This window comes from Canis aureus, chromosome 20, assembly GCF_053574225.1.
Source record: "Canis aureus isolate CA01 chromosome 20, VMU_Caureus_v.1.0, whole genome shotgun sequence".
NCBI classification, from domain to species: Eukaryota; Metazoa; Chordata; class Mammalia; order Carnivora; family Canidae; genus Canis; species Canis aureus.
Genome location: NC_135630.1, coordinates 22823323 through 22838424, shown reverse-complemented (window position 1 = coordinate 22838424; position 15102 = coordinate 22823323). Strand labels below are relative to the sequence as shown.

General features: G+C 34.6%; 1 protein-coding gene across 3 annotated transcripts in view; it reads left to right on the top strand.

Annotated features, from left to right (window-relative positions):
• AFG2A (AAA ATPase AFG2A) overlaps positions 1-15102 on the top strand; it is a 353318-nt gene that overhangs the window by 272020 nt on the left and 66196 nt on the right. Inside the window, exon 16 of one of the 3 annotated variants that reach the window (XM_077861118.1) lies at positions 13874-13979. The exons of the other annotated variants lie outside the window; for them this stretch is intronic. Within the exon in view, the coding sequence (XP_077717244.1) occupies positions 13874-13930 (57 nt within the window). The 3' untranslated portion in view covers positions 13931-13979. The remainder of the gene's footprint in view (positions 1-13873; positions 13980-15102) is intronic. 3 annotated transcript variants of the gene reach the window in all.

The window sequence follows — 15102 nt, the reverse complement described above, 5'->3', positions numbered from 1 at the left end:
ATAATGCACATGCCACATTTACCATTATGGGAGTTTTAAATAATAAATTAATTGTTTTCTCTTTCTCTTCAGAATTATTTTTAAAAATCACTTAAACTGTTTTTGGCATTAGGGCAAGACATTCTTTCAGTGGTAGTAAAAGTAGCCCTTGGCATATTTTTATTCACTTCAAAAGAGTCCTTAAGGAGTAGTTTTGTATTTAAAACGAAGAATTGTACTTAGTTTGCCTAACATTAACTTCTTGCCAGAATCCTTAAAAATATAAAAGGTCACACAAATACTCTCAGATATAAAAACAGTAGTCCCAGCATTTCTTATTTTGTTGTTGTTGTTATTGCTATTGTATGCCATAAGCCTGTGTCAGGACTGGATATTAGGCAGGGAGATAAATCCAGAAGTTGTCCATTGAAAATGAACTTTTGGGGGATCCCTGGGTGGCTCAGCAGTTTGGCGCCTGCCTTTGGCCCAGGGCGCGATCCTAGAGTCCCGGGATCAAGTCCCATGTCAGGTTCCCGGCATGGAGCCTGCTTCTCCCTACTCCTGTGTCTCTGCCTCTCTCTCTCTCTCTCTCTCTCTCTCTCTCTCTATGTCTATCATAAATAAATAAATAAATTTAAAAAAAAAGAAAAGAAAAAGAACATGAACTTTCTTGTTATACAACCTAGTTGATCATAATTGGCATGTAATATGCACACATGCACAGGTTCACAAAAGCTGGTCTGATGGTTCATTTATAGTTTAATAAACATTTAAGCTATGATTTCATTTCTCATTCATGAAGTTAATTTTCTGCATCTGCTTTGTATAGCACATCAAAAAATTCCTGCCATGTCTGGTCCACTTTAATTTCGAACCCTATGGGATATTTTCATGGGTAGATTATACTTTCTGTGCCTTTAAATTAGGCTTTTTTTTTTCAAAAATATTTATTTACAAAATTTTAGTACATTTATTATGTAAAGCAGTTAGCATTAATATTTTTCATTCATTTTGTACTTGTATATAAAACTAGAAATCAATAATTGAATTTTAAGGACATAATAACTCAAGGACAAGACTTGATTGATATTATACAGTATAAATTCTGTAAAAATTAAAACACACTGAAGTTCAACTTTAATGTGATCTAGCTTAGTATAAAATTTGGTTTAATGTCAGTTTGACTTGGATTCTATCCCAAGTGGTTTATTGCAATTAGTACCAAAAGACCCCATTATAATAATTTTTTTTCCGTAATAATATCTTGCAGGATAAAATAGTATATAACTATTCTGTATTATTTTGAACTTTTATTTTTGCTATTCCAATAATGATGTATCCTAAGGACCTCTAAGAGCCTAAACATAACTTTATAGGTAAAATCTGCTGACTTACTGCCTAAATCACCTTCATCTGTAAAGCTGTGTTAAATACAGCCCTATATATAAACTGATCACGCTCTAAAGGCTAACCATCCATGAAGGTTGTAGGTTTTCTTCTTTGACAGCCAGTACTTTAGGTGATCAATGTATACAATTCATGTTTATAGTCATATAATAGACAAAATGTAGACTAAAGCAAAAGAGAATATGCTCCCATTTTATGTACTTCACAAAGAAAGCCACAGGCTGGGGGTGGAGAGGAGATCTCAGTGCCTAATAAGTTTCAAGTTTTCTTTAAAAAAAAAAATGGTAATTGCTTATAATTTTTAAGTAGTCTACTATGGGCTGAATTCTGTCTCCACAAAATTCATATGTTGAAGGCTTACCCCCCAATGTGATTATATTTAGAGATAGAGCCTATAAGAAGGTAATTAGAGCTAAGTAAGTTAGTAAGTGTGGGACCCTAATAAGACCTCCTGCTCTCACGGAAGAAAGGTCGTGTGAAGATACAATGAGAAGGTGGCTGCCTGCAAGATAGGAAGAGTGCTTCACCAGGAGTTGACTGTGTGGGCATCTGATCTCAGACTTCTAGCCTCGAGAAGTTATAGCAGATAAATTTCTATTGCTTCAGCCACCCAGTCTTTGGTGTTTTGTTATGGCAGCTGGAGCAGACTAAGAGTCAGTTATAGTTCATGTCACTATAGCACTGGTCATGTTATATTTGGAAGTTCTTTTTTTTTTTTTTTGTAACTGATAAAGATGATTTCTATTGACTTATTTCACCCTACATTGTCTATATAGGCAATTCCTAGTTTACAAAAATTGGCCATAAGTTACCTTTTCAGAATTTAGAATACACTTATTTCTAGAAGCAGTGCTTCTATGATGGGTAGTTTCCCATGCCTGTCCCCTGAAATGGATTACATCCCTAGTATAAGTAATCCAAAAGGAGTAAACATCAGCTGAAGCTCCTGGAAGTAGGAGAACCTGCATTATTAAAGTCAACCAACAGGAAAAAAAGGGGATTTTGTTTTCTTTTTTAGGCATGATTAGATTAGACAAAGTTTGTTTTCACTTTTCACTGTTTATCTTCCAAGTTTCCTGCCCTACACCCAGTATCCTCTAGACCTACTTTTCTGAGTGCTTTGAGAGTCCCAATCAACTCTCAGAAAACAATCTGATTGAATCAAATCACAATAAAAGCCAAATAATCAGTATGACTTCAGGGACATATGCATTTTAAAAGATTTTACTCTCCCAAATAAATTTCTACCTGGTCAGTTTTCAGGTTGTATAAAAATAAATGAATAAAAAAGAACTCCAGAGTATTCCAGTCTGCTTCCTGTAGCTTTCTTAAACTCTTAACTTTTACCTTCCCTCTTCGCTGACTTTCAAGGTACTTCAAGGGCTCAAGTTTCCTTGTAAAAAAGATTTATTCTACACCAACAATTTTTACATTAAAAAGCACCCAATGAACATAAATAAAAGTATTTACAATTTGTTAAAAGGACTTCTAATCTTTTCTATTGTATGCAATTACATTTTCACATGGTTATAATCAAATTGCACAATACATTTTACTGACTCTGGTATTAGTCTAACCTCATCTTAAACACTGCTATTACATTTTACTGAGCTTTATTAGCATGGACTTAGGGGTGGAAGCTAAAAGGTAGGTAATGGTAGTAGTAAGTGATCTTATAATTGGGAAATCCATATAGTTTAGAGGATAGTTTAAAATTTTATCTCTGAAAACATTAGGGTTCTTTGGAGTTGTCTCAGATCTAGAATAGAAGAACAGAAGGGAAAGGATCCTAGAGCCTCTCACCTAGACTTCAGTTGAAGGAACTCAATTTTAGTTTAATTTAATTTAATTTTAATCTATAAGATAAAAAGGTAATTTACAATAAATTTTTGGTAAACTAGGAACTGCCTATCAAAACAATTCAGGCTGAAATTAATGACTAATTTAGGATTTGTTCCTAAAAGAATTTTGGTTGGGGTACTTGGCTGGTTTAGTCAGTGGAGCATCCACTCTTAATCTCAGGGTCATGGATTCAAGCCTGTGTTTAGGGTGGAGATTACTTTTAAGAAAGAAAGAGAAGGAAGGAAGGAAAGGAGGGAAAAAAGGGGGCAGGGAGGAAGGAAGGAATTTTGGCTTGAAGGCCCCAATGTAAGAGGAAATTCATAGTTACAAATACAGAAAATTGAGTTTACTACACAGGCACCAAAAAAGATAAGTGAGATAAAGAATAAAAAAGTAACCAATTTCTGCCCTTTGTAAGAAACTTTTATTAGACATTTTTATATAAAATTTTTGAAAATGTATTAGGTATAGAAGTCACCAACTAAAGAACTTCCAAAGAAAAATATTTACATGTATTTCATCACCAGTCCATAAGCATGACCTCTAAAACTAGGATATACATACTTAACACCATATTTATCTACTATTTGTGTACAAAATTTGAAAAGTAATATTTTCTATTATCAAAGGACCAAGTTTTTTTTCCTATTTCAGTGATGCATTTTTATGACTGGAAAGTTACATAAGGGAATCTCATCTCCAAACATTTATCTCACTAGGAAAATTGAGAGTATTTCTCTTATCTTACAATAAGATATATTTTTGTAGCTAGAATTATCTCTTAAATGTCACTTTTAATTATGTGTATATTTCTTATTAATAAATTTTAGTTTTGAACAGTTTTAGGCTTATAGAAAAGTAAGCAGAAGATGCAGAGTTCTCATTTACCCTCTCATCTCCTCCTCCCAGTTTCCCCTCTTATTAATATCTTTCATTATTGTGTTATGTTTGTTAAAATTGTTGAGCAAATATTGATAAATTATGATTAAAGTTCATAGTTTACATTAGAGTTCACTCTTGGTGTACTTTCTATGGATTTGATGAAGGTATAATGATAATGACATTTGGATACACCATTACTGTATTATATAGAATAATTTCACTGTGCTAAAAATCCCCTGTGCTTAACCTATTTATCCCTACCTCCCTCATCCCAAACCTCTGATCTTTTTACTGTCTCCCTTTTCCACAATTGTTTACCCTTTTCCACAATGAAATATTGTTGGCATCTTCTTTCACATAAAAATATGCATTTAAGTTTCCTTTGTGTCTTTCTGTGGCTTGATACCTCATTTCTTTTTACTATTGAACAGTATTTCATTGTCTGCATGTGCCGTAGTTTCTCCACTCACCTACTGAAGAACATCTTGGTTGCTTAACAAGTTTGAGTGATAAAAGCTGCTATAACCATTACATGAAAGTTTTCTTATGAACCAAGATTTTAACTCTTTGGGGTAAATACTTAGCAGTGTGATTGCTGGATCATATGGTAAGAATATGTTTACTTTCATGAGAAATTGACAAACTGTCTTCCAATGTGGCTGTGCCATTTTGCATCTCCATCAACAGTTCTTATTGCTGCATATCCTTACCAGAATTTGATGATGTCAGTGTTTTAGATCAGAGCCATTCTAATACATGTGTAGTAGTATCTCATTGTTAATTTGCAATTCCCTAATGACATATGTTTAGCATATTTTCACATGGTTATTTGCTATCTATATGTCTTTGGTAAGCTGTCTATTCACATCTTTTGCCCATTTTTTAACCCGGTCATTTGTTTTCTCATTTGAATTTTAAGAATTCTCTGTATTTTTTAGATATCACTTCTTTATTACCTTTGTGTTTTCTAAAAATTTTCTCCTAGTTTGTGGCTTATTTTTTCACTACAGTGTCTTTTGTAGAGCAGAAATTTTTAATTTCAATAAATTATCAATTTTTTCCTTTCAAGATATATTTAACAGTGTTAAATGTATTATTTCTAGGAAAAGATATACTTGGAATCCATTTATGCTTTGTAAATGTTTATAGATAAAAAGCACCATATTTGCTCAATAGTTTATTTTTGTCCTCATTTTATAATTGTTGTGATTTATAACTTTTAATGGCAAGGAAGAATTATTCCCTCAAAGAACTGTTAACCATGAAGAAAACCATTCTCTTTTCTTTGAACATTATGCTACTGTATTTGAATCAGATATGCTGCCTGTATGAATAGAAAAGCATTCTCCTCAGAAACTGGGACTCCCTACCCAACAGGAGCAGTTTTAACTTGGACACATGCAGTATTTTATATGTAGATCACACACTACACAATGGCAGTACTATATAGCCGTGTTTTAAAACACAGGAGAACTGTACTAGGAGGTGATAGATGAGGGGAAGGACATTTTAAATGAAGAATTACTTTCTAGAAAGAAGTTTTTACATTTTTAAAGTTTTCTCTGATTCAGAAACCTTGTCACATCACATATTGGCACCGATTTAATGGAGTCTCATTCTCTAAGTTCTGCTGCTAAGTCACTTTTTTACCTCAGACAGGTCTTAATTTCTTTGTATCTCTATCTCTTTATATTGAAAGAAATAATTCCTGAGAGCCTTTCTGTCTTTACTTATATTTATGACTCGTACTTTATCATATTATTTTTAAACAGTATTATTATTATTTTTACTACCTATTATTACCTATTATTATTAATACTACCTGTTATTTTTAAACAGTATTACAGCTAATGTTAGGGGAACCTGTCTAGAGAAAAACACAAATATTCCCACATTATAAAATGGTAAGCCAGGAATTTAAAGCAACTAATTTTTTTCACTTACAGTATTTTCTATTTTTAAATCTTCAAAAGATAACTGATGGTTGATCGATTGATTGATTGATTGATTGATGTAAAGTAGGCTTCATTGCCTAGTGTGGAGCTCAGTGCAGGGCTTGAACTCGCAACCTTCAGATTGAGACATAAGCTGAGATCAAGGGTTGGCTGCTTAACCGACTCAGACATCCCAGGATTTTTGAATGATAATTTGCTGACATGTTTCTTAGACATATACCTATTTGGTATTATCCCAGTAGGTACAGGGCAGCAATACATGATCATTCTTTGGTAATTCTGTGCATATTAGAAAAGCTCAAAGCTTAATATTTTTAGACTAAGGTTCTTTCCTGCTTGCCTCTATACAGAAAACAGAGGGAAGGCAGATTTAAAAACTGAGGAACCATTACTAAATGGCATCCAGGTTACACAAAAATACTGCCCTAAAATATTGGGATTCTTTTGGCCTAATGTTTTCATGCCCCACCTTGCACCCCCCCTTATTCTTTTTGTTGTTTTAAAGATTTTATTTATTCATGAGAGACAGAAAGAGAGAGAGAGAGGCAGAGACGCAGGCAAAGGGAGAAGTAGGGAGCCCGACGTGAGACTCGATCCCAGGTCTCCAGTATCATGCCCTGGGCTGAAGGCAGTGCTAAACCGCTGAGCCACCCAGCCTGCCCCCACCTTGTTCTTTATTTTATTCTAGCTAGAACTACATTCTTAATATTTTTGTGATTAGAACTCAAGTTCATTTAGGAATTATATGCAGTGGGTCATTTACCGATGCATGCATCCATGAAGAACAAAATAACTGTCCCTCCTAAGGAACCCTAGGTTACTGTCTCAGTAAAGGAAGGGCAGATTTGTATCAACAATACTCTTCTCCTTTCCCGGGCTAGTGTCTTAATAAGAGTTTGTATTGCTCTTCTTCAAACAATGTGTGTTTTTAATTCTGAATCTTTCAAGTAAGCTAAGTCTTAAAAAAAATTCTAGGAAAGATTCATAAATTATCAATGATGAAAAATTCCAAAGTCATAAAACTTTATAGTTTGTGAGGAAAGTTTAGAACTTCAGACATGCTTTTCAGACTTTGAAGATAGTGTCCATCTTTAGATCTTCCTATCTCTCAATATGAAATTCTGCTCTTCTTCCTAATTAATTTATACTGAGCCCACCAAAACCTATTTTTGTCCCCAGAAGTATTTCCCAAGCTGACAGCATCATTATTGGGAAAATACCTGGGGCTGGGAAGGAAAAAGCAACAGAGGAACTGAAGGCTGCTGAGAATAACCAAGGAGACCCAGAGTGATAGGGTGTGTGGTTGGTTCGTTTTCTCTACCTGTTTCAATAACTGATGCACTCTTTTTCGACACTTGTTGGTAAAATTTTTCTATAGATGAATTCTTTAATTAATATAAGATTAAAAAAAATATATATAAGATTAAAAAGGAATGAAATTAGACAAATGAACAGTAGTTAAGACTATACTCTTAAGGAAGAAAGGATTTATAAAGACAAATATCTGAAAGAGTCATTTTATTTAAAGAAGTGAATTAGTATGAAAATAAAAATTGCTTTTTTTACATTGTTTCAGGCAAAGTCAAATATTGCAGTTAATCTGAAGATTTCTGTTTCCAAATGAGTATCAGTGTATCCCTTTATTCAGTTATCTCTTTTTGGTGACACAATTTAAAAAAAAAAAAAAGACCTTAACAAAATCCTATGTAAAGTAATACTGAACAATCTAAGGTAATTTTTTTTCTTGTTACATGGACATAGCTTTACCTATATTTTGTGGAGTGTCCTATTACCACAGCATATGATGCATGTATGTTTATGTCCACCTGTATACATAGATCATAAGCAACTGTTAAAAATTAAAACTTCAAACCTAGCAGAAACAAAATTATATTCCATATCATGCAGGTTCCCCAGAATTAACAAAGTTACCTTATGGGAATCAGAGTAAACTTGTGCCTTTTATTATACTGCTAAAAATGACCATAGAATGAATAGGTCATGCCCTGCATGTTACAACAACTCCAGAGAATGAAAGCTTGGCAGAAGAACTAAATACACAGTTACATTTGAGTGGCAATAGCAGACAAGCTGTCATTTAGAGTTTAGTGTAGACAATAAACATTCACCTTTGTTTTATCTTCCCTTCTTCTCCTGCTTTCCTTTTTTTTCCCCTCAGCTTTATTGAAGTATAATTGACAAAATTATATTTAAAGTATACAAATGATGGTTTGTGTGGGACACCTGGGTGGCTTAGCAGTTTAGCGCCTGCCTTTGGTTCAGAGCATGATCCTAGAGTCCCGGGATCGAGTCCTGTATTGGGCTCCCTGCATGGAGCCTGTTTCTCTCTCTGCCTGTGTCTGCCTCTCTCTCTCTCTCTCTCTCTCTCTCTCTCTGTGTGTGTCTCTCATGAATAAATTAATAAATACAATATTAAAAAAAAAAACAAATGATGGTTTGTGAAAAGAGACCACCTCCTTCAAGTTAATTATCACATCCATAACCTCACATATGTGAGCTGTATATGTGAGAAAACTTAGCTTCTACTCTCTTAGCAAATTTCAGTTATGCAATAGTGTTATCTACTCTAGTCATCATGGTATACATTAGGTTCTCAGACCCTTTATTAATCTTATTAACTGAAAGTTTGTACCCTTTTTTTAAAAAAAAGATTTTATTTATTTATTCATGAGAGACAGACAGAGAGAGAGAGAGAGAGAGGCAGAGACACAGGCAGAGGGAGAAGCAGGCTCCACGCAGGAAGCCCAATATGGGACTTGATCCCAGGTCTCCAGGATCACACCTTGGACTGAAGGCGGCGCTAATCTGCTGAGCCACCCAGGCTGCCCTGTACCCTTTTTCTAACTTCTTTCTATTTCCCCAACTCTCCATCCCCTGGAAACCACTCTTCTATATTCTCTGTGTTCAACTCAACCTTTAATCTATTTATATTTATTTAGACTCCACATGTAAATGATACCATACAATATTTGTCTTTGGTGTATTTTACTTAGCAGAATGCCCTCCATGTTCATCCATGTTGTTGCAAATAGGAGGATCCTTTTTCTTTTTTTTCTTTTTTTTTTTTTAAGATTTTATTAGAGAGAGTACAAGCAGAGGGAACAGCAGAGGAAGGGGGGAAGCAGGCTCTGCACTGAGCAGGGAGCCTCATGTGGGGCTCCATCCCAGGGCCCTGGGATAATGACCTGAGCTGAAGCAGACACTTAACCGACTAAACCACCCAGCCACCCTTGGGATTTCCCTTTTTTAAGGTTGTATAATACTCCATTGTCTGTATATGTGTGTGTGTGTGTGTGTGTGTGTGTGTGTGTGTGTGTATGCACATACACACTCCACATTATATTTATCCATCCATCTGTTGATGGACACTTAGGTTGTTTTTGTAACTTCACCATCATAATTAATACTGCAGAGAACATGAGAGTACATGTTCAAGATATGCTATTAAAGATAATGCTTTCATTGTCTTTGGATATATACCCAGAAGTGGGATTCCTGAATCATATGATAGTTCTCTTTTTAATTTTTTGAGGAACTTCCTTGCTATTTTCCATAATGCTTGTACCAGTTGACATTCTCACCAGCAATACATAGGGGTTCCCAACATCTCTACCTGCATTTGCTATTTCTTATATTTTTGATAATAGCTGTTCTGTGTGACATGATGTCTTATTGTGGTTTGGTTTGCATTTCCCTGATTAGTGAGGTTGACTACCTTTTCATTTACCTGTTGGCCATTTGTATGTATTCTTTGGAAAAATGTCTGTTCGGGTCCTTTGCCCAATTTTTAAATTAGGTTATTTGTTTTTTTGCTCTTGAGTTATATATTATGTATATTTTGGATATTAACCCCTTTTTGCAGATATGGCTTGCAAATATCTTCCCCTATTCCATGGATTGCTGTTTCATTGTTTGATGTTTTTCCCTGCTATGCAGTGGTTTTCTAGTTTGATGTAGTCCCAGCTGTTATTTTTGCTTTTGTTCACCTTTGGTGTCAAATCTAAAATATCATCGCCAAAACCAATGTCAAGAAGCTTACTCCCTGTGTTTTCTTCTAGGGATTCTGTAGTTTCAGGTCTTATGTTCAAGTGTTTAATCTATTTCAAGTTGATTTTTGTGTAAGGATAGGTTTTGAAAACTTGGCTAAAGACTTAAGATCCACCTAGGCCGGGTTTTTTTTGTTTTTGTTTTTTTTGTTTGTTTGTTTGTTTTTTTTTTTTTTGGTAACTAAGTCAACATGGGTTCCTCAATTTAACACTTGGTGATGATGGGAAAAGTTGTTGAAAATATCTTAACATACACAGTGTAGATTTTACTGGCATATCTGCTGCCTTGTAATAGTTTCTGATGGTTTCTCATTCCTACAGGATGACTAGGGGAAATATTCTGGTTCACTTTCATATCTCAACCACATCTTGGTGCTATTATCTCACACTGTGTCCACAAGTCATTTTCTTATTTCAGGGCTGTTATTGCAAAGTCCTAGAATGTGTGCTTCCTCAATGTAGCCTTTAAGAACAGAGCCCTTAAAAAAAAAAAAAAAAGAACAGAGCCCTTAAAATATTAGTTTCAGAAAAAGGTTTTATTTCTCCAATTTATACATCAAAATGCTGGTTATGCCTGTATGATACTGTATAGCTCTGGCTCTTCTGACTGAAACCTTGTGTCCGTATCTGTGCTCTCTTTGGTGGCCTCATTCCGTCATCAGACCATCTGGATTCATGGTAAAAGGAAAGGTGTTTACATATGTTTTGACAAAGAATTCCTTCTTCCATGGGCTCCAAACTGAAGTCAAATCCCCCTGTTTTATAGAAATATGATACTTTCAGTATATTGTAAAATGTCCCCAGAATCATTATAACTAAATCAGCCATTAAGAACTGCACAACTTCTGTTGCATGGGCCACTCAACACCCTGCCTCATAGTCATCTGCAACTGCTGAATTATAAGCTTCCCAAAGAGAGGATCTGTAGCATATCTTCGGATCCCCAGAACTTAAGCACTTAAGAGATGCTTTAGGACTTTTTTAAGTAAAAGAATAAATGATCAAATGAAAAATTAAGTGCCTCATGGGTCCAGATGCTATAAACTTCATACTGACTCTGATCTCACTTTTTTCTGAAAACAGCAACTATTTATACATATGCATATTTAAAAAAAAAATAATAAGCCAGCAACTCATTATTTTACTGTTTGGTGATTTTATATACTTTATGATATGTTAACATAGTAAACTATCTTAACAGAATAGAAGAAGTTGAGTGGGAAAGTACTACATGCAGATGCATGCTGGGAAAACTAATAAAAGCAACTAGAATATAAGCACATAGTATCTCTGCCACTGTTCTTAAGATTTTATAAGAATTAGTTTATTTGTATCTCCAACTATCCTTTCAGATGGGTACTATCTTATCCTTGATTATAAGATACCATCAGTTGTAAGAAGCATCATCAAATTAGTAATAGTCTTACATTGTCTGTGTGTTTTGGAGTCATAGAGACTTCCCCTTCAATATGCGTATGTATTTTATGACAAATACTAATTTTAAATGTCAAGCATTTAGAAAAGCATATCTTAGTAATGTTATTAAGTACTTCAGAAATTGATGTCCAGGCCACAAGATACAGAATACTGGCATGATTCTACATGCAGGTGGCTCTGCATGTTGAGTGCTTACTTCTAAGACATAGGTATGTTGAATGTATGAGTGACCTGTAGAAACTGACTGAATATCCTTAAACAAATTCATAAAACTTCTTATTAAAAATGGTAACCTGATTTACATCTGTTCCCTTCAGAACTGTACTAAAATGAAAGTAAAGAATAAGAAATGCATAAATCAGTAATGACAAAGAGTATAAAGAAGACGACAGCAGATGAAAATATAAGTTAAATTTTTGAAGCTGGACAATAAATGAGCAGGTTAGAGAATGCTGGAAACGTTAGGCAAGAGAAACTGATAAGAAGCATCTGATTGCCACAAAAGAACTTAAGAAAGACTCAAGAAATTAGAATATAGGGCACCTTTGAAAAAAGGGAGGAAGGGCTAAAAACGGACTTTGTTGCAAGTCTTTACATAGAAGAGGTACACATCTAGATTCTTTCCCCTGCTCCTCACAGACAGGAGACAATCCTCAACAGAAAACTGGAGCTTTATATTTTTTTTTTATTTTATTTTATTTTATTTTATTTTATTTTATTTTATTTTATTTTAAGCTTTATATTTTTAGAAAAGTTCAACTACAGAGGTTCTGGACATAAAGGCAACCAGTTCCATATGAGCTTGGGTTGGGGGGGGAGGCACTGTCAAACTAAAAACAGAGTATTAAATGACTAGAAATATACTTCATGCTGAGACTTCCAAGCCCCCTCCCTTGTTCTGCCCCTGTCGTGCTGTCAGACAAGCAGGTGATTGGTAGATTGCCCTCTGGAGTCTAGAACAGCTCTGCAGATACTTATAAAATATATCTTCATACATTTTCCTTCATATAAAATGTTGTGTGGAAAGACTATTATATAAAAAAGATAAGAATGAATCTGCTTAAACTGGGGCCTATCTCACCTGCATACCTTTCCCTTTTATTCGTGCTGTTACTTCTGGGCATGTTGGAGATTCCGTAGAGCAGTTTAAAAACTATTGCTCTAACTAAAACTACTGAACACATGACTTATTTCACTGTTATTTCTCAGAATTATAACCTGAGCACCTGTGAGTTTTATGGACTCAAGAATCAGAACACTCATGTGGCATTGCTTACATAATGAGATTGTGTGTCTTTGTGTATGTGAAATACCACCAAAATTCCATCTTGAAAAGTGTGCACCTATCAGTCTTCTTTTTATTTTTTTAATTTTTTTTAAGTTTCTGTGTTATTTTTTTTAAAGATTTTATTTATTTATGCATGAGAGACAGAGAGAGAGAGAGGCAGAGACACAGGCAGAGGGAGAAGCAGGCTCCATGCAGGGAGCCTGACATGGGACTTGATCCCGGGTCTCCAGGATCCCACCCTGCCTGGGCTGAAGGCGGCGCTAAACCGCTGAGCTAGCAGGGCTGCCCCAGTCTTCTTTTTAATAAAATGGCTTTGCCTCAGTTTCAAATAAAATTTAGAACCTCCAATTTTTATATTCCGTACATTTTTAAGTTTGAAATTAGTAATTCATATTTATTTTCCCTTGTAAGCATGAACTAAGGCAAACATAGAACATCCAAATAGCACTGTATTTGGGGTGGGAAGTCCTATATGTCCAGTGTTCCTTGTAATACATCCTTTGTCCCTCTAATTGCTATCCTTTCTTTTTTCCTATGTCATTCCTGTAAAAGCAACTGTTGACAGATTTATAGTTTTAAATAGCTTTCCAGATACAATCTCCTCTGGTAAATAAAACTAGAAGATGAGATTAAAGAATAAAAACATAACTTAATGCTATGAGAATTTCAATTTTTGTATAGTGTGGTCATTATGGGATGCCCATGACATCGGGTTTAAATCTGCCTGCATACCATGAAAATATAAAACACAATAGTAGAACATAGCAATAGCTTTCCTGTCTGAAAAAATGATTTATCATTGTTAAGTATTAAAAATACCGACTTCATTGCCTTTATTACTTGCATACTTTCTGTGAGGAAGGGTAGTCCCTAACCAAACATTTTGAGAACTGGTTAATGTTTATATTTATTTGTAAATATAGAAATACAATGAAGATATAACTGTAAACCTTTTATGCTGTGTGCATCAAAGAATTTAAGTTCATGTTGCTTTCCCATTCATCTGTTCCTCTTAGATTGTTCAACTAAATAATGCAGAAAACATAACTTATGAAATTAAAAAAGGAACATAACTTTTAAAAAACTCTACCTGTAATTTTGAAGAATTAAAACCTTAAGCAAGTGAGTATCTTGGCAAATTATTTTAACCTGAAGCTTGATCAAAGTACAATTAGAAGAATACCCTGAATCACAGATATATTATTATCTTTTTATGCTCAACCTAAAAAGCAGATGCACAGATTACCATTTCAACTCAGAGGGTAGGTTTTATGAAAATAAGTTACATGTGAAAATCAGCAGAGCAGCCCACCATTTTTATCCCCCAATCCTTCTCTGAGGACTTTAGTAACACCTCTGAAGCAGCAGAGTCATTGAGTTATATCCACATCAGTAATAGGATATACCTGGATTTAACACAATTGATGATATCCTTATAGTCTACTGCAGCATAATGCTAGAGAGTAACTGTAGCACTCCAGAAAACAAAACAAAACCAAACAAAGCCCACAACCATTTAGGTGCTATTTCAAGGTCAAAGCATTACTTAGATACACCTTTAAGGAAAATTGTAGCTTCCCAACTTGGCAAGAAATAGTTGTAATGGCTTGAAGATAGATATCTTCAGCTCTTTTTTACCATCTCCTGGCTTTCTGCCTGTGGAAACAGCTTTAAAATACCCATTTTGGGGGGGGGGGGTATTTAAAAATTTATTAATTTAAAAAATTTGATGAGGACTCTTTTGTTACCAAAAGTTGATGGCATTCATGAATTCCTGTCAGTGAAACACAGCAATGCATAGCCCTGGGGAGGCAGGGGGAGTCCATGTGAATTTCACCCCTTAACTTAGGCAGTACTCAATCACTGTGGCCTTATTTGGTGTCCTTGCCTGTGAGCTTCATTTTTATATAGTTTTTCATACAATGTTCTTGGCTTGAAGGATGTCCTGAACCCTCTGTGTTAGCTTTCCTTTTACTCTCCTTTGGTTTCTAGCTGGTTTACTGATTCCTAAGCACGAAGTTGCCTAGGTACTTGAGACTCATTGTGTATTTGATAAACTGTGATGTATGTATATAATTAGTAGTAGTATGTCACTGTTTTTCTTTTTTTATGTTCCAAAACTATACTGATAATTTTGGTTTTCTCACTGGAATATGAATAAGACTTACCTGTACTGGTTTTGAAAGGATTAGATAATCAGTATTTTAGATGCTAAGTATCATGATGACATTAACAAAAATGCACT